The following is a 20624-nucleotide window of genomic DNA, read 5'->3' as shown; positions in this document are numbered from 1 at the left end:
CCGCCCCCCCCCCCTGGGTACGCCACTGCTCGCTAATTTGACGGAGCCTACGTCGGCGTCGCGTCGCAGGTGAAGCTCCTCTTCCGAGCGATGGAAAAGTCACTCACCTCGTCCACAATTCAACATGTATCGAAGACGAAATCCAGGATAGAACACCTCGGAACGATTGTATTCCAGGGGATAGATCGCCACCGACATCTGATTCACCATGTGTACTGCGGAAGAATCACTCGTCAGTCACACCCCACGCGAGTTCGTCAAGATGACTGTGAGATTTCTAAAAAAAATGCATAATTGCTCTGAAGGTAGGTGAATCTTTGGCAATCATCTTGCGTGTCGGCTGATTGTCGAGCGAGTGTTGCAGGGAAAGATAGAGAAGCAGACAGGTTGAGCGAACGATACAGAAAATTCGCATGCCTTAGAGCCTGGTTGCTCTACTGAGTTTCGCTCACCGCTAGTGTAGAGATCGGGGAAATTGTCACCGCAGAATCTGGTGTAGTCGACTGAAATGAAGCTTTTCTGCTTCAGCCATGCCAAGTCTTGCGGATCTAGACAATTCGCATCCAGATTGAGCCGGTTCTTGAAGGTTTGAAAATCATTGTTTCGCTTGAGATGCTGCGCTAATGTCTAGTGGTCGTCGACTTGGGGCTAATGAAGTCGATCCAAACTCCTCCTACTCGATTCCTGAATCGACTTCATTTTCGATTCTGCTATAGAGCGACCTCTCACACGACTTGCATCATCATCCGGGATCCTAATTTTTCCCTTCCACCACCAACGAATTATTAATTATTCATTCAGAGAGCCCAGCGAGGTCGATTCTCACCAAGGATCGAATGGTCACGGACGACGTTTGAGGTTGCGCTGTCAATCCGAAAGGTCCCGCTTTGCTCAAGTTCAGCTGACACTTGTCTCTGAAGCAGATTTCATACGATCTCCTGGAGAGAAACAGGGAAGAATTGGCGACCGCAATAATGAATAATTGCATGTTCGATCGTTCTTGGAAGGTTGACGCACGGACTGATCACGGGATAACTGCTGTTGAACGGATTGCCATAATTGAAGCTTGAGATTATCCCTGAGTTCTCTTCGAGGTACTGCAAGCAGCCCCGCGGAGCTAATCTCCCGGAACGGCAGGGCAGCTGCGATACCCGTATCTTCCAAACCCTTCGAGTTTGATTAGCAGCCAGGTTCATCCTAAGATGCACAGTTGGAATTCCTTGTACATCCAAGTAAACTGTGGGAGGATCGAATATCGACACGTCAAAGATACGGATGCACGATCTCGTGGACACTCGGCTCGAGCTTAGGCTCTGGGGTCGACTCACAGTGTTGTCCGGAATTCAAGCCACATATTACGGGCACTGCGTTGAGCTGACCGCTGACTTCGAAGCTGTCGAAGGAGCAGATGCCATTCGGGTCAGGTCCGATTGTAGAGAACTCCACCAAGTCGAGCTTCAGCTGACAAATGTCCCCAGGATACCTCAGCTTATGGACATCGACGTCACACTTCCCTCTCATTTCAAGGGGGTTCTCAACGAAATAGGTATTATTCTGAAGGATTATCTGGTCGCAAGTTCTTGACACTGTATCAAATGAAGGTCAACATGAGACTCCCGAGGCACAATTATCTGTACCACCAATGAGTGAATCTAGATTGTACTGTATGAATGGTATAAACGACAGACTCCTGCAGCATGTTGACAGAGGACAAGTTCCGACGACTTCTCCGGCATGCTTGCGACACTGGGCAGCCGTGGTGCACACACCGAGTCCTCCTTCACAGGCTTGCATGTAGTTCCTCGGATACGAGCCTGGAAAAATATGAAGGCTCCAAGAAAGAGAGTCGTCATTCTCAAGCCCAGTCTGTTGCGTCGATTGAGAAAATTACTGAAGGCTGGAAGAGATCACGACAATGAGACTCGGGGGAGTAGATGATAATTACCTCGTGCGCTCACGCTGTCGTACTCTAGGAAAATAAGCATCAGGATCAGCTCCATTCGGCGCGAGCTCTGTATGAACAGCGCTGCCATGCCTGCGACCCTACCCTTGGGAGCACCCTTGGGGATGTTTCCCGAGAGAAGACTTCCGATTGGTGATCCTGATGATTCCTGCTCGGGTTGAACGGCCCCTCTCGCATTCGATTCCAATTACTATCAATGACAGACTCGAAACAAGCTGCCTGCTCGATCAGCCTCGTGAGATTTGTTTTTGAATTTGAGAACAATCCATGCGATTCCATGACGATTGGATACTAACTGGTAACTTGGAAATCAGTGCCCGTTCCGAGATCAGTCCTCAAATCCACCGGCTTCATACGATACCCGGATTGTCCCACACAGACTCCCGAGTGGACCTCGTCTAGGAGGGCGCTTCAATTCCTCTTCCAAATTCCTAGCAGAAGCATCGACCGGGGGAAGCTTATTTTCTATGAGGTACAGAGGGCAGTTTTGTAGACAGAACGCTATCGCGTCGTGGTTGAAGGGATACGGCAACCGAGCCCGAAAGCTCCAATGCGTACCTAGGTTGTCCCGATGCGGAAATCAACGCATTGACTCCAATGTTTGAACACTATCCTCTTGAATTTCGAACTCTCGTTTCGTCAACACGACACAGTCTTAGATCGCGGCCGACATTTGATGCGATTTCCCTCTTCTGCATCTGACGGAGCCATGGACAGAGCTGTCATCGGAGAGAAACGACCGCGCCGAAACCCGTCGGAGACTACTATGAGTTTCGATCGATTCTCACGAGCTCGATACGGCCACGAATTATACCGCAAGTCGAACATCGAAACTCAAGTGCCTTCTGTCTCGTTCATCATTGTGAAAGAGCTCGAGAATTCGAAGATGGATAAGTTGGTGGTGTTCTCGAGGACTCCCGGCATTCTGGCCACTGAACGAGCGCATTTCCCATATCGAGTCCGGAGTTCATCAATCTGTAAGCTGAATATACAGAATTTCTCAATATTCCTGATGATAAACTGGTTTGGAGGAGGAATGATCTGATGGCGGTGGATACAGTAGACACAATTGTGGATCTATGAGCTCCAAAACTGCGCGATGAACTACTAGTCCGCCTGGCTCAAGCGGGTGAGATTTCGGAAAGTGGAAATGGGCGCTTCCGCTCCAGTGATTCTCTAACCTCTGCTGCGGCAACTGGACTCCCCTGTGTTCTTGTCTTCACTTCACATCGTCAACGAAGACATTGGGTTTTCTCTGCTGTCGTTTCTTGATAATTATTCGATGCTGTGAATTGGAAGTAGTTCGTCGCGCTGGTTGCTTTCAAGCCGAAGTAGATCATCAATGGAACTAGCCTGTGAACTAATCCATCGTTGAGGCTCACTCACCGAAACATCTAGTAGATGCCCTTATCACATTCGTGTAGGTTCCACTCAATCAAGTCTTGTCAGAGTCACAGAAAAACTGCTCCCCTTGAAGTTTCGTTATCATAGACATCCCTAGGCGCCCTGATTCAGAATCATCACAGACCTGATATCGTGCTCACACTTGGCTTGCCCCTCCCTTGACGTATAGTGACTTCTTGCACTAGCGTCCAACGTACAGAAAACAGAGGCTGAGAGACAAAACAATCCTCTCGAGACTGGTTTCGATGACGGAATAATGGAAAGGGAATCATCGTGGACCTCTCGGAATATCGGTCATCGGTGGAGTTCCTAAATTTCGGGCATTTTCATTTTCCGACTCTCGAATGAGGATAGATCCGATTGCGGCATTTTATTCTAGCGTTTCCCACATCGTCCGGCGACAGGGATAACTCATCAGAGACGATTCCCTCGTCGATGTGGTCGTCGGTCTCCGCTCTTGCGGATTGGATAGATATGAAATGTCCGAAGTTTAGGAACTCTAGTCATCGGCTATGAAACACAGGGTATGGCTGCCTGTAGCGTCCTCAGTTTCTCCCTCAGATACTGAACCCGCGGCCCGACTGAAGCACGACCGAAACTCGATTTTATGTGCCGCTCTCGACGTCGCGCCGCCCTTTTCGCTCGTATCGTCTCTGGCCGTGCGATCGATGCGGCAGATTATAATTCTTCCGTAGATTTTGTCCTGATGACTTGGGAACTCAGAAATGGCTCCCGGTGCTGTGATATGTTTCCACTTCAAGAGTTCCGCAGAACCTTTGGGGTAAGCCCCGATCATGCTCTGCTAGTCTGCTTAATCGACTCCAATCCTACAAATGTAGTTCGGTCGTCCAGAACAAACCAAGCGGCGGCGCTCAAGTTTGGGTGGGCTTAGATATAAGGGTGAAACATACGAGACACAGCACAATCCCTTCGCACCAAGCCTGACATGAAAAGCAGCTTCGCTGTGGTTCGTGTTTTCAGTCTTAGCTAGCAGTTTCTCCGTCCGCTCGGCTTTTCGAGCAGAGTGTCTCTGTTCCATTCTTGTTTCGTGCAGAACTTCTTGAGAAGAAGATTCTTCCGACAAATATTCCAGAAGAGTTCCGGCCCGAACCTCGAATTTATTCCAACTATTTTTGAGCTCTCCATCCAGCTGACTCCTCCATCGAGACTCTTCTGGTCGCTTTCGATCACACGCATTCCCGATTTGCAAGCCGTGTTTTCTATTCCAGCTTCTACTCCTTGGATTCGCGGTGTACGCAACGGCCGTAGGAGGTGGTCATTCTGTCAACAACCACAAGCAGGACGTGAGTCTCGGCTTGCGATTCCATCATCGATCGGCGCTCGCTACACCCGAGTGTACTATCGTTAGGAAAATCGTTTTTTTCTCCAGGATTACGGGAATTACCAGTTCTCTTACCATATCACTGATGGTCTAGGCGCGAAGAATTATCGTCACGAGAGCGGCGCTCCCGGAGTGAAGAAAGGATCTTACGGTTTCGTGGACATCGACGGTAGGGCTCGTCATGTCAATTATATCGCAGACCATTATGGATTTCGAGCTAAGATAGCTTCGAACGAGCCGGGAGTCGCCCAAAAGGACGCGGCTCACGCTGCTTATGGGGGAGGCGGATTCGTTTGAGCTGATCCCGGCTGCGACGGGACAGTCTCCGACCCGGATCTCGTGTATCGCTCGTCGGAACGCTTCCTTCCGGGCTCGTCGACATCTCGAGATTGCTGGAGAATCCTCTCTGGCATTCTCCGCCATCCCTGCGGAGCTCCTGATCTCTGAAACTCTTTCTCACTCCTCGCTTCTGAAATCTGCATACCGAGTCGATCTATTGATCAAATAAAAGACTGCTCTGGAAATTCAGACCTAGCTCTAATTACATAGGAATTCGCTCTCTGAACTGGCGTGAGGGCAGCGGCGCAGCGCTGCTTCCTCGAGAATGCAGCACAACAATCTGATGGCCTCCAAGAACGTGTTCCCGTTCATGCCATCTGTTTTGAGTGCTGCTGATAGGGATGTTGAGTGTTCCGCTTTCCTTAGCGAGTTTTCCTCTCGCCCCCATTCCTGGAAGACGAAAATGGCCGGCAGCGGACCCGACGAAAAAGTCGAGAATGTTCAACCGATGCTCGGAACTTGTCGCTCCAGCAGACATGCGGTCCGGCTGAAGATTCCGACTTTTACTCAGGAGGTATGGCTTTCCGGGGAGCTTCGGATGCGACCCCGGTCAGCCCCCAGAATCATGAAAAACTGTCATGATAACAGGGTGAAGACCCCGTGGGCATCGAGAGCCTTTAGGCAAGCTCGACGCGAGGAGTCGGTGAAGAGTTCCGCCTGGACTGCTTACCGCGGAATTTTCTGACTCGATGGAGTGGACCATGTCTCCGGCTCTTGCTATCTTCACTCGCTCAATGCCGTATGGGGGATATGATACTCTTGCACTCAGAGGGATGCAATGTGGCTGGAGGGAGTTTGATTTTCAGACCCGGAAGCTAGGCTCTCGGCCCCGAATACGCGCCGTCGAGAGCAGGAGCACTTTCTCGAAGTCTCAGTGCGAAATTTCGATCACCCGTGGGTTGCTCCCGAAAGTCTACGGAGTTTAAGGGCAGAAAGCGGTGCGTCGATGCGGGCTTCCCCGAGAATTCTTCGAGGGTCGAAGGGGAACCCTGGCGGCCAGGAAGAGATCGATGACTCACGAGATTTTGAGAGACGTGCTCTGTGGATGACGACTTTGTCATGTTTCGCTTCGCTGGCGCAACTTGGCTAAGGTTTTTTCCAGAAGGTAGTCCGCGGTGCACCTCCGCCCGGAAAAACCCGAAGGCGAAATCGAGAAAGCCGTTTGCATATTTATCCAAGCAGCAGGTTTAGAGCTGCACGAGCCTTCTCCATGGTGGTGTCTCCATCGATTTGTGGGCCATTCGAATGGAGCTCAATGATAAATAATTGGAGTGGGTCAGGGCATACACGTATTCAAACGCCTTATTCAGCGAACGTCAAAAATAGGCACATGAGAGACAAGAATCTCTTGGAAGATTCCTTCAATGAGTACATTCAAAAAGATCGCCCCGAAAACGAAAAGTTCACTAACCCCGTTTCGCTGCCGTGGCCGAGAGAGCGCAACTTGATTACTCTTGGGAAAGGGTTCTACAGAAAAGGATCTCCACGGCTCACGCTAGTCCGGTCTTTGGTCAGGTGTCGAGCATCAACATCGGGTCTCTCGTATACAGTCTGTCGTTCATATGAACTTTTGGGTTCAATCTACCGGAGTTCCCGTGATCGATTAGCGCCAGGGATCTCATCATATGTGTTGTCACGCATATTGTTCGTGTTGCTGCGGTCGTGCTAGAGGTGGCCGACTCAAAGCCGATCAAACCGTTGCGACTTTCCTCGGCGACGAGTGTGAGTGAACACGTGAGATCGAATAGTAACCTCCTTGTATAACAGAGAGAGAGAGGGCTTCATCACACGTTTGCCAGACGAGTCGTGAAAATATGATATTCGAATAAAAATCCGCGTCTCTTGTAGAGGATTTTTTCTGGGGAGCAATGCGACGAGCCATCGATTCCGATGAGGAGTTCGCGGTGCCACTCCCTTTCGCCGAACTCCTTTCGAATCACCATCCAGTTTCATTGAAGCTTCTCCAAGCTTTGCCCAAGTCCCTTGTGAGTAAGAAATCGAAATTAGGCTGAGGAGGTATAAAGAGGAGCTACTCGTCGAGAATCGCGCTGGATGCACGGTTCCGCAAGATGGACTGTCACACGCTTTACAGATCGTGAGAGATAACGCGATAAGAAACACCAGCGAACTCTCCTTCGACCGGGGAGCGTGAATGTCCCCCCCCCCCCTAACTATGAGCATTTCAGTAAATGTCGTATTCGACCGAACTCGCGGAACCGCACCGTTTTTTTATGGCGTTGAGATGGATCGTATTTTGATGGGTCCCGATGAATGCTGTCCACCATATTCGTGGCCGTTGGGGGCATTCATTGGGCAGATGTGGGGCACGGCTGAGAGAGCCCATGGAATCGGATCAAAGGAAATTGGAAAAGCTTCACAGAGAGGGAGTTCAAAACGCCCAGACTTTGGCGAGGGTTTTTCCCGCTAAATAGTCCAACAGTATCCGTGAAAGGAGAGCCAGGCCTGAAGCTTCCCATATGTGGCCTGGAGAGTTTGCGATAGCTATCGACATAATCGGCGTTTGACTCCGTTACAGCTGGAATCGTGTCGGAGGACCACAGAGTACAATAAAATCAGACGACTCGGTGAGGGCAGCTTCGGCACGGTCTGTGAGTACAAGTTCCTTCTTGAGTTGAGCGGTCAGCCAATCGGTATATTTATAGATGGACCTCTCGAGTTCGGTTTTCATTCCGTAGATTTAGGCCAGCTCTGCATGACGCACTCTATAAATAACGCAGAGTGAAGGACAACGCTGTTGGAAACGCTCCAACTTCCCGCGTTCAGTTGACAATGTTTCGCGTCCACGTACACGAGCGTAAAACAATCTCATGGCAATTGATAATCTTGCAGATCAAGTCGAAGATAGACAAAATGGACAGATACTGGCCATGAAAAGAATACTCTTTTCCAACGAGATAACAGGTGAAACCACGTGGGAGAGTACGTGTATGCAAAGAGTATAGTGGATTTTCGCTTAAAGACTTCATCTTGAGAAAAGTTTTTTCTCCCATTCCAGAGGACACTCTTGCGTCCGGCGTTCGTGAGATCACAACTTTGAGCCGGCTGTCGCATCCGAATATCATCCGCATGTTCAATCTCGTACTCAGTCCGAGTTCAGTTTTCATCTCTCTCGAGGAGTGCACCACAGATCTTGGAAAGCTCGTCGACAGTCTCGGATCTCCGCTCAATGAGTCGCAGGTTGGTATCGCCGAGATCCGGGTCGATCGAGTGCGCCATCGATTGCGTTGCTCCATGAATAACCCGGCGTAATCCGATCCCTCTCAGGTGAAATGCATATCTCGGCAGTTTTTCGGCGGCCTAGCCCACATCCACGATGCGGGAATTATACACCGCGATCTGAAGGCTTCGAACATTCTCTTGACTCCGAACGGTATGGCTGTGAGATGTTCTTTTAACCCGTGCCTGAAATCCTGGAAGCCTGTCGCTTATCCTCGATTATACGATTGCTCTCGATCGCCGACTCGATTGAAGTTGGGTTCGATTTCTCGCAGGCGACGTCAAGATCGCAGACTTCGGATTCTCGAAAGACTGCGTTATATCGACATACTGGACACCTTGCGACGTCGTCACTCTCTGGTACAGGCCACCGGAAATTCTCTTCCAATCAGCGATGCAAACTCCGGCCGTGGACATGTGGTACGGCAAGTGAAGATAAGGGAGCTAGTTGGCGATCGCCTCTTGGAGCTGTTTTCGCGGTGGGCCGGGTCAATTGGAGTATTCCTGGAATCACCTGAAACTCTGAACATTGCTCGCTCGCTGCGAGAATGCTGCTGATTATTATCAGCGATTTCCGCGAAGTGTTGTCACGCTTTTTCAACCGTTGGACGTACTGACCGCAGCTGTGCGCCTTCTAGTCAGCGATTATGACTGATGCTCCAGAGAGTTGAGCATTTCATACATTATCTTGTGATCCTGGAGTGAAACGATCCCGCGACCAAGAGTCGTTGTCGAGCTATGTTTCGCAACTAGCAGCCGAGAAGTTGTCGAATGAAGCTTTCCTGGCTTGATATCAGTCCTGACTAAAGATCTCGCTGACAGGTCGGCTGGATGCATTCTCGGAGAGCTTCTGCTGAATCGACCGCTCCTTCCTGGCCGGAGCGAGCTCGAACAAGTGGAAATGATTTGTAACTTGATCGGCAGCCCGGACGAAGCAATATGGCCGGTAATTCCTCAAATATCAGGCTTCCTCCACCAACCATACAAACTTATCGGGAGGGAACGCACAACGCTCGCATGAACTGATGAGCTCGCTTCTTCCAGGGGGTGTCGACGCTCATCAGGCAGTGCAATATGCATATCAAAGATCAGAAGATGAACAATCTGTGGGAGATCTTCCCTTGCATACCATCGTCCTGCAGGAGGCTATTGAAGTCCTTGCTGTGTTACTCGCCGGACAAGAGGTATCTTTCGATTCTCATATTTCTCATCCGGATTTACGAGAAACGCGACACAATGGCGGAAATCGGTTCAGGGACGTTCAGGACGACTACCTCGTTATATACCTCAGAGCATCGATGTGATTTCAGGGCGACAGCTCGCGATTGTCTTCAAGCATCATGGTTCCGAGATGATCCCCATGGTAAGTGAGTCGAGGTACCAGGACTTGTGTAAGGGCTCCCCTAGAGGAGGAGAGCGAATTTTCATCCGAGCACAGGATGATTCTGTTGAATTGAGATGATTTTCGTTTTTCAGCTTGTGAGCCATGTCACATTCCCATAAAGAAGAAGCCACCGATCAAGCGGGAGAAAATCAGCGCCCCGCAACCCGCTGGATCGCCCGTTGTGTCGAAAAAACGGAAATCCAGTATTTGAAGAAGAGCTTCGTCGAGCTTCGTAGTTCTTCCGGCGCGTTCGACGCCACCCCAGATACCGGAAATGTAATAAAAATGCTGTCTCGAAGTTTCATGGAGCAATCGTGCGCAGGGAATACCTTCCCCCCGCCGTAGGACATTCAGTGGAGCTTGGTGACTTCAGAATGAGAACATATATTCGATTCCCGTCGGACTGGACGACGACGATATCCGTGGTGATACGGACATGTTTTGAGGGATGCGGAGGGCGAAGGATGGCCCACATATACGTACGCTGGTTTAGGCTGGGAATCTTTCTCGGCATTTTTCTCGAAAATTCACGGCAAGTTTTACCCCACCTATTGATTACCGTGGAAACTCACGCCTTTCGATGCGACCGAGCTCACTTCCCAGCCTCATCTCTGCTTGTTGAACTGCCGCAAGCATACATCCAGGCTTGATGGAACTTTCGCTGAGACAGCGGGGGATCGCTCCGGACTGAAGAATCTTGGCGTTGCAGCACGTGTTCTGAATTCATTTCAGAGGGCTTTACGTGCCTGATTTTCAGAGAGAGTCCGAATCCTGTCCTCGGGAGCCGAGATACTACATGCTACATGCAGGGCGATCCGAGACTGATGACCTCGACTATGATCGATATCGCCCCGTGGATTGGGCTCAATCGAGATTCTCATCGGGAGTCGTTCGTTGCGCTTCGCCAATATTCGCCATGCCTCGGGCCGAGGATTTCCAGAACCGAGTCTCCTTGTGGATATTCGCGATGTCTCGTGGCGATTCTCCTTGAGGGAGAACTGAGCCCGCACGATTTGTGAGAATCCACCGCAAGGAGTCTTCGGTCTCCTCCCCTAAGGGATGAACTGCTCAGGAGCTCACTCGGATATTGTTTCTTCCATTACTGGTACCTAGTCCTCATTTCGGAATCCATCGTGCCGAGGAGAAATTGCTTCATGCTTCTCGAAGAGCTGATACGCAAATCCAGAGATGGAGCTGATTGGTCGTCACGTAAAATGATTAATTTATTTAAATCGCTTCTCTGCCTAGTGGTGGGAGTTCACGTGGCTCCATCCCGTGCCCCCGCCACGCGGTTCAATTTCCTCGGTGTAGCTTCGTTGATCGATGCAGCACAAGGACCTCGAGATCAGTGAGGGAATCGAGCCATCTCGAGTTCCCGTGAGCACCAGGTTCCGGTGCCTGGACTCGACCCGGACGTCTCTGTCTCAAGTCACAACACGAAAGATGATTCTACATATGTACTATGCTAGATCCTAGCTTTTCGTCCAGTCTTCCGACATCCTAAAGGCACGAGTTCGAGTACGATCATCATACAAGACACGATGACATCCATGCAGAACATTCTCAGCAGATTTGTACTTCCGCAACACATGAAGTTTATCACAGGTGAACCGGGACGATCAGCTGTCACCAACACTCGCTGCCCGACCGCTTTATAGGCGTGGGTTTTGCCTTACGGGGCGGTTGAGCTCGATGTTCGAGCGGATCATCTGTATCGAAGCGACGTTTCCTGGATCGTTTAGCCGGGTACTTCTCGGGTTTTTCCCTGACCGTACTCTCAGGCGTGCCACAATTCGATAAAGCGACATTAGCGTTTCGCATCTGTAGCAACTGATATACCCCATAGTGTTTCACAGCTTTCACGAAGTACTTCCCCTCCGGCGTGACTGCTGAGTCGTCTCCTCGGGTGACCGCCTGCCAGTAGAACTCCCGGAACTTCCATTCGATGTCAGCTGGAAGTGTGCGGGCCATCGGGAAAGAGTGATCTCAGACCGATCAATTCAATGTAACACGCACTCCGCGGACTCAAGAAAAACACAGCATGGCATTCCTCCTCTCCGTTTAGCCAAGCATGTTAGTTTTGCGCGCCAAAGAAGTGTCTCTGCGCGGGAAATTCGAAAATGGGGGAGCTTTCGAGAATTTTATCCGGCGGAGAGCACTCTTCTGATGACTGGGGGTGCCAACTCACAGCACCCGTCTGCGGAGCAATTTTCGCGAATTCCACGTGTGTCGGAACTAATCCTTCTCTCAATTCAACCAGTTGGATCCGTGAGTCGCCGGCACGATGGCGCAGAAGTTCCGATCTGCTGACGGTGTAGCGGAAGTTCCTCGCAAGGCACCAATCCTCACTTGATCTAAGTCCGTTTCGGAATTGGCTGGACTGAGCGAGACTTGAGATTTGCAGTTGGCGAATTCCGCGCGAATTTTCGATGAAGTCTCTGAGAGCTCCGGTTCTGTCTGCAGATAGAGAGAAAACTGTGTTTCGGTTGGCATCGATGCCCCTTATATTGAGACGAGCCGGCTGAAATTTCGAGCATTCCGACGATGGAATGCGGGTGAGTGCGTGCTCATATCGTATTAACGGGTGCGAACTCTCTCACTGCTCATCCGGGTGTCTCGGGGCAGAGTGTGGTGGGTATCGGGGGTGATCGGAACCCTTCACGCCGTCTACTCGGGGTGCGGAGCTCATAGGTCTCTCTCAAAGAATGTACTGTCTGCAGGCGGCATTCAATGCTTTGGAAAGGCACTGGTCACATAGTTGCGAAATTCCAGCTCTCGCACCGCCATCTATGTTGTGGGCGCTGCAGCTCGGAATCACCGACTTCGAGGTGCGGCGGAGTTTGAGGGCTCGGATGAAAAACTGGAAGGTCAACTTCCAATGGTCGTATTGCAAGCACCCCGCTTCGCCTGCACTATGTAGATCGGGTAGGATGTGGACATGCGCGATCCGTGCACGATGATTTACTTCGTCGCTTTCCGATAGTATGAGAGGGTCATACCCTTGGGATCAGCTGCGGGGCATGGTACGGGCTTTGAGGCGTCTCCCAAATGAATGTTTCCAGCGAGACATCAAAGCGCAAGTTCCCGCGACATCGAGAAATTCGAGGAATTCCGAGTGACGCCGAGAGGACGGACTTTCCTAGAGGAGATCACTTCACGTGTGATCTGTCTCTGCCTGTGTATGTGGTTCAAGTAATCCGATATAAGTCAATGGCAAACGTTTCTATCTCCCCACCGGAGCATACTAGAGAAACAACTGAACAAAACTTCCGCCAACAACCACTGTCGATTTGTAGATATGGAGCTCTTTGAATCTCACAATCGATCCGCGCGAATCGCGGTACCGGGTACCGGGCTGCGATGCTGAGACTCTGCTGCTACCTGTGCGGTCGGTTGTGTATGCTTCCCATCGGACTTGTCTTGACCGGTCGTGGTTTTGACATCTTCCTTCAAGAGCGCAAACAAGCAATGTTGGCTCACTGCGGAAAGAGAAAATCTCGTCAAAGTGTGCTTACAATCTCTTCCCAGAGCCAGACCAGCGACCGGATCTGAGATGCGCGTTTCGTGCTTTGTGCTCCTCCTATGCTCACTCAAAGTGCTCCCTCTGGACTCCTCAGCCATTACACGATTTTTCGGGCGCACGAGATCGAGAAATCCGGAAAGAGCTCCCCTGGAGCGATGGTTCGTTCGTCCGAGGAAGAAAGCAACAGCTGACTCTGCGATCTCGGCGGAGAGTGTGACATGGTCCGACTCCTTCCCTGACGCGAACGGAGCTTCATTACCTCTTTATCCCACGAGAGTCAACTTCGGATTCGAAGAGGAGGATTCTGCAGCGCAGAAGATTTGGTATGTGTCCGATGACGACGAGTTCCTGCCAAGATTGGAGCACACGAGACGGCGACCGAAGAAGAAACCACGCCGCGAAATGCGTCATCTCGATAGAAGGTACTACCCAGACCTCTTCATGTTCGGCAATTTGAATCGGTATGCAATGCACGAGTTGATGATTGCCTCTATCATGAGCCGACCGACTCATCTTCTGATCGCCGACAATCGATCAATATCGGACCTGCATCGAGACTATGATGATCACGATTCCCGCGAGATGCTCGGATCATCGAATGAGCTATAAGGATCCTCTGCGGCCATGGATATGATTGCGCTATCGACTGTGAGGACCAGGGTAAGAAAGCTTCCTTGGTCTCGGGAATTTCCTGGCACGCTGGGAGGTTTTTGATTTCGGGAACAATGTGTTATATTCGCAGGGGCACCGCCGTACATGGCGGCTTTTCAGACTGCCGGCTTGTTGAAAAAGATATTCAGTCGTGCGTTCGAATAAACAGTAACGTGTTACGTTTCGGTCGAGCGATAGCACACAAGCTTCCTGATGTCAGTAGAGGCTTTTCTTTCCCCAATCTCCTCGATTCGTGACAAGAACATCGCAACTAGCATTACTTATCCGGGGCGATGCCTGATATTTTCAGTGAAAGCGTGATGTACTCGTCGTGGCAAGGACAGTGGGGATTATTCCGGAACTCTGGGGCAGCCGCTTATCTTTGGGTCGGTTTCTTTGGCTTTTTCGAGCGTCATTCTCCTAGACCCGGGGTGTCTCTTCCAGTCCTCACGGAGACGTTCAACCCGTGCGTCCGAAGTCCGAAATTCGTTTCGATTCTTGATAGCTTGTTAGAGCGGAGAGAATCCGAGCAACTCATCGTGAGGAATGGATGGGAGAGGGTTGTCTTGCGTCTCTATGACCCTCCCCGTTCTCGGCCGAGATTGGCCCTTGAAGGGGTTTGAGTTTGGCACCCACGTCCAAGAGCTTGGATTCTGCTCGCTTTCTGCGCACGAGGGATTCCAGTCGTTACATGGCAGACCTCCGCGGCTCCCCCTCGAACCTCCGTTGAGTTGCAGGGGATTCGTTCGCTCGCTATTAAGACACGTCATGAGTCATGAGAAATTCCAAGTCTATGAAGTTATGAAGCTGACGAAAGATTCGGATAGATTGACCAGCTTTTCGGAATATAGACTTTATTTATTCGGTTCAATCTATTATATGAAACTCTTTTTTTGTGTCACTCCCTCGATCATTGATTTCAGAACCGTGGAACAATACATATTGAATCATGTCGTCAGTCACTCAGCAGCCGCAATTACACGTTGGCCATTTCTGGTTCGGAAGTTTTTAAATATTTACATTACTACATCAAAAAGACATAAATAAGGCTTGGACGCTTTGCATGGTCTAAGAGAAAGAAAGATGGAAAGGTCGCAGCAGCTCACATTCACTCCATTCTACGCATACAGTCTTCAATTATTAACTAGACGACGCTTTTCTTGAAAATATTGATCCGATACGGCTCCCCATGTTACGGATGCTGGTCCCCCATCCGCCGATCAACGAAGTGTGCATAGACGAGGCTGCTCCCTCGAAAATTTGTCCGAAACCAGGTTTGCGGCCAGGCGGCGACGAATTTGCTCCGACCAACATTTCTTGCGTATCAACGAAGCTGTGTTGGATGTGTTTCCCCGGCGAGGAACCACCGTAGAAGTGGGGAAGGTACTTCGTCGGCTTCTCAGGCGAGTTGGGATAGTTCTCAACTGAAGGGTATCGCTTGATGTTCTGGAGAGAGGAAACAGTTTATCGACTCATAGAGAGTTTAAAAGAATGCACCTGAAGTTTTGGATTTTGAGCGAGAGAAGGATTAATTCCGAGAATCGCTCCCGCTCTAGACGGCATTGGGGGGAACTCTACTTGTCCCGTCGAAACTTACGCTTTCGTGGAGGGGAACAAGAACTTCTGAAACTTTGCCGTCTGGTCCCTTGATCCGAACGTTCACAGCTGGCCGAGGAGGAAGCTGGCTGATCGGGATGTGGACGTTCAAAGGCTCGTTCAGGTTCACTTGCGTGGGTGGAAGCTCATTGTACGACGTCTTCAATCCTACGGTAAAGTTATTTCATCAATTTCTGTTGCGACACGATTCGGAAAATTGAAACAGTCATCATCGGATGTCTATCATGGCGCGGGCGCCTTTCGACTTTCGAAGCGTACCATGGTGAGGGAGGACGACACCGGAGAGGGACACCTGGGTCTTCTCGTCAACCTGGATCTTGGACGGAGCCGGGAATCCGTGGGGTAGACCCTTGGTGTAGGGAGTCTTCGAGACATCGACGGGAATCGGTTGGCCGTGATATCCTCGGTGGTGATACGTCATTTCAGGATTAGGTCGGACGTAGGGTCGGTTCGACACTTCGTTCAGTACAACTACCCCTTGTCCGTTCGAGAGATGGCTGACGACGGAAGCTTGATTGTGACCGAGCTCGGTGGTGCCAGCGACCCCGGGGACGACGTTCCTGACCCCGAGGGCCTTGAGCACCTCCGCAGGAAGTTCAATCTGAGTGTGACCAGGGTTCATGCTGCTCGGGACTTGCACCAGGAGAGCCTGCGGCTGTTCGTATGTGTGCTGTTGCTGTTGGAAACTCTGTTGTTGCTCGGGTTGTCTGTAGCTGTTCTGGGCTCGGTCTTGTTGGGAAGTCTGCGGTGGATTCTGCTGAGACTCGCTTGGCTGATATTGTCCTTGATGGTGGCTCTGCGGCTCGCTCTGATAGGTCTGTTGGTGAGATGTCTGCTGTTGGTGGTAAACTTGTTCTTGTTGAGGAGCACCGTGGCTATGTTGATGTCCTTGGTAAGATTGGTAAGGATGCTGGTATGCTTGCGGCGGAGCTTGGCCATAGATCGGTTGCGAGTATTGTTGACTGGGGGGCTGGACTTGTTGGTAAGCGGGCTGGTAAGACTGAGGCTCCTGTGGGTAGCCGAAAATGAATTGTGGCTGCGATGACGGGGGTGGGGTGTAGTTCGGAGCGTGGTGGTGAGGCTTCTGAGTCTCTACCGGGGCCGCGTAAGTCGTCTGTATAGGTTCGCTTGGGGGTGGGAGGGGGCGCGGTGTAGGACGTCTGCACGGGGGCCGATTTCTGGGGCTGAGAGCTCTCCAACGGACGGTATGGCTCATCGTATCTCGGGGGAGGGATAGGAACCACTGGTGGGATGGGATAGTCGTCGCGGAAGTGCTTCTTCGTGTTCTTCTGGGGTTTGTGAGTCTTGGTTGTCTTGGGGAACTTCTGTTGTTTCACCGACTCTCTGAAAGAAAGCTCCACGGGACCTGGCTGGAAGGGCTCGGCCTGATAATGGGGACGGACCTGGGGGGCGAGGGAGCCCTGGACCGACGCGGGATGCGCGGAATGCACGGGCTGCACCGGGGCCGGGGCTGGGAGCGGAACTGACACGGGAGGGAGGGGCGTCGATGCGACTTCGAGCTTCTCGTCTTTCTTCCCGAACGAGAAGTACGAGAGGAACGAGGATTTTGCGGTGGTCGTGCTGACCTTCGACTTGGTGGGAGGCGGCAGGGTAATTTGTGTTGGCTGAGGCCGTTTCTGAGCGTCAGGCGCACGATGCTTCTTCAGCTTCAGAGGTTTCTTGGTGCTAGACACCTCGGGTGCGACGCTCGTGGACGTCTCGGGCGGCGGGGGATGGGACTCAGTCGTGGACGAGGGAACCGTGACGGGCTGGGGCGCAGGACGGTGATGCGCTTGGGGTACTGGCAAGGGAAGGGCGTGGTGGAGTTGCGGTTCGAACACCACGGGACGGGGTCTCACTTGGGGATGATGTACGCCTGCGGTTTTCTCGGATGGTGGCGGGGGAGGAGGCGGCAAAGGTATTCTCCTGATCGGCTGTTGCGGCGCTTGGACAGGGGGCAGCGGCTCTGGAATCCTTGGAGGAGGCGACTGATATTGAGGGCGGCCCGTCGGCAGTTGATGCCTATGCAGGTCGAAATGTTGGGGAAGAGCTGCGTGAGGGAGAACAGCTTGTGGAAACACAGGATGAGGACGAGCAGGTGGTTGCCTCCGCTCTTCTTCAGGCCGTTTGCGGAGGGGAGCCCCTTCGGGTCTGCGATAGCCGGCGGGTCTCTTCCGTTTGCGTCGGGGAGGCTCCTTGGGCGCTTCAGTGGAGGGCGCGGGAGTCGTTGTGGTGGTGGTGGTCTCGCCGACAGTGGCAGCTGTGGCGGGGGACGTACCTGAGGAGGCAAAATACGAGAAAATCGTAGACGAATCATAATTCGTTCCCGTCTGGGATGCTGTGTGAGCTCATGGAGGTTGATAGTGGAAGGGGCTCTAACTATGGTGGGAATCCCATCCAGATTCCGACAACGTACCCTTCTGACGGACTCTGTATTTCGGTGACTCGGTCGTCGCCTTCACGGTGATAGTCTGTCCCTGGTGACTCGATTTTTGATCTTCTTTGACCGTGACGTCTTTCTTGGTAGACTGCGGGACGGATACGACATCGTTCGGAATTATTATAAATATCCGGGAAAAATTACAGGCAGCTCTCTCGATATACGAAAGCTCATCTCGACTTGATCGTCCGCCCGCTGCTTGCCCGGGCACCGATGGACCGACTCCCTACTCACATCAACCTTCGAAGTTTCTTCTTCCTTGTCCACGATTTGATTGATGGTCGATTCTCTGGGCACGTGGTCTTCAGAGGTAGACACTCGCACCGATACTGAGGTAGACGTTACGACTTCCACATCGTCGGGAATGACAGTGTCTCCCAGAGCACACCCTAAGAGAGCCACGAGTAGCAGGCCCTGGAAACACGAAATTACTCTCAGTCAGATCGAATATTCGCAGAAAATCTTCCTCGGTGAAACGCTTCCCTCCCGGGCTTACGTCGTCAGCATTCACCTCGGCCGCATAGTTCACCGAAAGCTCGAGATTTTCGTCGAGAATCAATAATCCTTCATTCGCGCTCGTTAAAGCTACTTCTGAGTGATGGGAAAGCATGATCGCGCGGCCTCTGAGAGCTGCAGATGGCTTCCGCTTGTTTGGAGACGGTCCGAAGCACGTCTCGAATACATGACAGCAAGAGTTACATCTCAATTCAGGGGGCCACCGCGTTGGCCTGGGTAATCTACCACACGGTGAATGGAGCGGATGGTTTTTCGGTAATAGAGCATGGCGGCGGCTGCTTCTTCTTCAGACATGAGGTCATTTGTAATCGTGTACTCTTACGCCATCATCGTTAGCCGTCCCAGATGATCACAATAGCCGTTCGGCTTTTTTCAGCAACACTGGCCACGACTCGGATCAAGTTCAAAAGCCAGAGAAACATTCTGCAAGTGGTCGTCGGCGGAGGAGGCGGCGGCGGCGGCGGCAAACACAATAGCGACATATTTTAGGCCATTACTCCACTCCACCAGAACCGTTTCTCCCGGTTGATAATCGTGATCTCACAAAGGGAGATGATCGATTTGTTTGGGAGCGCTTTCTGCATTTGGTCGTATGCACTTCTCAAGTTATGGACACGACCGTTTGCGAGAGGCAACGAATGAGACAGATGATTGAGTTCTCGGCTGAGATATCGCTGGCCTTCGATGAATTCAGATCCCTGAATCGGTCTGACCAGAGGGATTTGTTGATCTGAGCTCCCGATAGAAAACTGAAAGCCTGTAATCGCAACCCGATAGAATCGTTGTCGCCGGCTTTTGTTCTCGTGTTTCGTTGGCGTTGCTCGCTGTGCTGATGACCTGTCTCGGGGGAAAACTGTAAACAGTTATCTGGTGAAGCGCTTCTCTTCTGGCGGGTGATTTATATCAGTGGGATGTTCCACTATCGATCATCTCTCATTAATTTTAGTCGCTACAGAAAGGAAGAAACGGCCTTTCTTAGCTAAGCTGATGCCGTTGACGTGGGTTCGCCTGGTCGTCGTCCCACCGTTCATTCGGTAAACCTGCCCGACGACCCATCGACCGACCAGCGAGCTAGCGAGCTGGCTGGCTTACTGACTAGCATTTGACCCCGGGTTAAGCCGGGATTCGGGTCTCGTAGAGTGAGGCACTCCAGCGCTTGCGACGGAACATTTGGAAACAGAAGGGGGATAATATCTAGCTCGTGAACACTCACTCAAGTTCGCATAATCCCCCATCCGGAGTCTCTTTTAATCTTGATGGTATGTTTGTTTATCGGCGAGTTTGCCCAAGGGGGCGTTGACCGTCGCGTCGTCGCCACAAAGCTTTTTAGTTAGGCTAGGCTCGCTCGAGATTAAATTATATTGGGCTCAGCTCCATTTTATTCTTTTTTCTTTCATCTGCTACTTCGACGACGAGAAACCGCTCTGGTGATGAGTGAGTGAGCGACTTTCCGAAGGCAGAACGCTGGACGCAATGATTGTTGGTAGGAGCCGACGCTTGGTAGTGGCTCCCCTCAAACACAATAGTTTCAAACGGTCGCATTGTGGGGGAACTGTAATAACTAATGCTCGGTTCTGATCACATTATTTCGTGGAAGGAAGAATGTTTGCCATGCTCAGCCATATGAAGTTTGACATGATCAGGAGTCTGTTACGAAATCCGACATCGGACAAGGCATTTCTCGTTCGAGACATGAGGCTCGATGGAAAACGCGACTCTACTGTTTACATGTGACCCCGGAAAATCATTGGAGTGTGGAAAAGCGATCACGAAACTCGTCGAATCGGTTTTATCAGTTCGGGGCTCAAGCTCAGAATTTCGGACCTCCGCAGCTCGATAAGTATTGTGGGAACTGTTCGCTAAAAGACAGGAGGACTCTCGGGCTAGGCACACCCGGAACGATTGCGGGAATCATCGTAGGATTGAGTTCTAGATCATCATGATGATATCAACCAACAGTCGAAGGCGGAAGCTTTCTCGAGATGCGATTCCCTCATCAAGTTATATAAACGCTTATGAATTTATTGTGGTTGTGAAAGCTCAGCGTAGTTCTCATAAATATGCGATGAGGGATACAGTCGGAGATGGGGTTAAACACGGGAGCTCAGTGTAGAGCTTCTCATCGCTAGTTCGGAGCTACGAGCCGGCTCCTCCCTGCGGAGATCGAGACTGATCTCAATAAACACCTTTCTCTTCGACTAGATGCCA

General features: G+C 51.3%; 3 protein-coding genes across 3 annotated transcripts; 2 read left to right on the top strand and 1 right to left on the bottom strand.

Moving 5' to 3' along the window:
- The first annotated feature begins 4313 nt into the window (after window positions 1-4313).
- LOC100902825 (adult-specific rigid cuticular protein 15.7-like) lies at window positions 4314-5006 on the top strand. Its single transcript, XM_003740272.1, has 3 exons — window positions 4314-4334; window positions 4597-4671; window positions 4758-5006. Exons 1-3 carry the CDS (start codon window positions 4314-4316, stop codon window positions 5004-5006), a joined length of 345 nt encoding a protein of 114 aa, XP_003740320.1.
- Window positions 5007-6550: 1544 nt separating this feature from the next.
- On the top strand, window positions 6551-9970 carry LOC100902680 (cyclin-dependent kinase 10). The gene is made up of 11 exons (XM_018638307.2): window positions 6551-6770; window positions 6897-7033; window positions 7585-7657; window positions 7899-7970; window positions 8065-8246; window positions 8334-8439; window positions 8561-8705; window positions 9108-9231; window positions 9330-9469; window positions 9596-9648; window positions 9762-9970. The coding sequence occupies exons 2-11, from the start codon at window positions 6917-6919 to the stop codon at window positions 9878-9880; spliced, it is 1131 nt and encodes a 376-aa protein (XP_018493823.2). The 5' UTR covers window positions 6551-6770; window positions 6897-6916; the 3' UTR covers window positions 9881-9970.
- A 5013-nt stretch (window positions 9971-14983) lies between these two features.
- On the bottom strand, window positions 14984-18510 carry LOC114828032 (bromodomain-containing protein 4-like). The gene is given in 7 exon segments (XM_029110596.1): window positions 14984-15289; window positions 15441-15607; window positions 15719-16578; window positions 16580-17738; window positions 17877-17988; window positions 18135-18314; window positions 18397-18510. Coding segments are annotated over 7 exon segments (2898 nt in total).
- Between the last annotated feature and the right edge of the window lie 2114 nt (window positions 18511-20624).

Source organism: Galendromus occidentalis, unplaced genomic scaffold, assembly GCF_000255335.2.
Source record: "Galendromus occidentalis unplaced genomic scaffold, Mocc_1.1 scf7180000076870, whole genome shotgun sequence".
Taxonomy (NCBI): Eukaryota; Metazoa; Arthropoda; class Arachnida; order Mesostigmata; family Phytoseiidae; genus Galendromus; species Galendromus occidentalis.
Note: the sequence above shows the minus strand (reverse complement) of the source record. Positions and strands in the feature narration are given on the sequence as shown.

Bases quoted from the DNA above. Each gene is read 5' to 3' on its own strand.
- LOC100902825 (XM_003740272.1), top strand. From the start codon at position 4,314: ATGAAAAGCAGCTTCGCTGTG. The intron at 4,335-4,596 runs GTTCGTGTTTTC...TTTCTATTCCAG, and splicing joins TGAAAAGCAGCTTCGCTGTG to CTTCTACTCCTTGGATTCGC. The intron at 4,672-4,757 runs GTGAGTCTCGGC...TTTTTTCTCCAG, and splicing joins TCAACAACCACAAGCAGGAC to GATTACGGGAATTACCAGTT.
- LOC100902680 (XM_018638307.2), top strand. From the start codon at position 6,917: ATGCGACGAGCCATCGATTCCGATGAGGAGTTCGCGGTGCCACTCCCT. The intron at 7,034-7,584 runs GTGAGTAAGAAA...ACTCCGTTACAG, and splicing joins AAGCTTTGCCCAAGTCCCTT to CTGGAATCGTGTCGGAGGAC. The intron at 8,440-8,560 runs GTATGGCTGTGA...GATTTCTCGCAG, and splicing joins CATTCTCTTGACTCCGAACG to GCGACGTCAAGATCGCAGAC.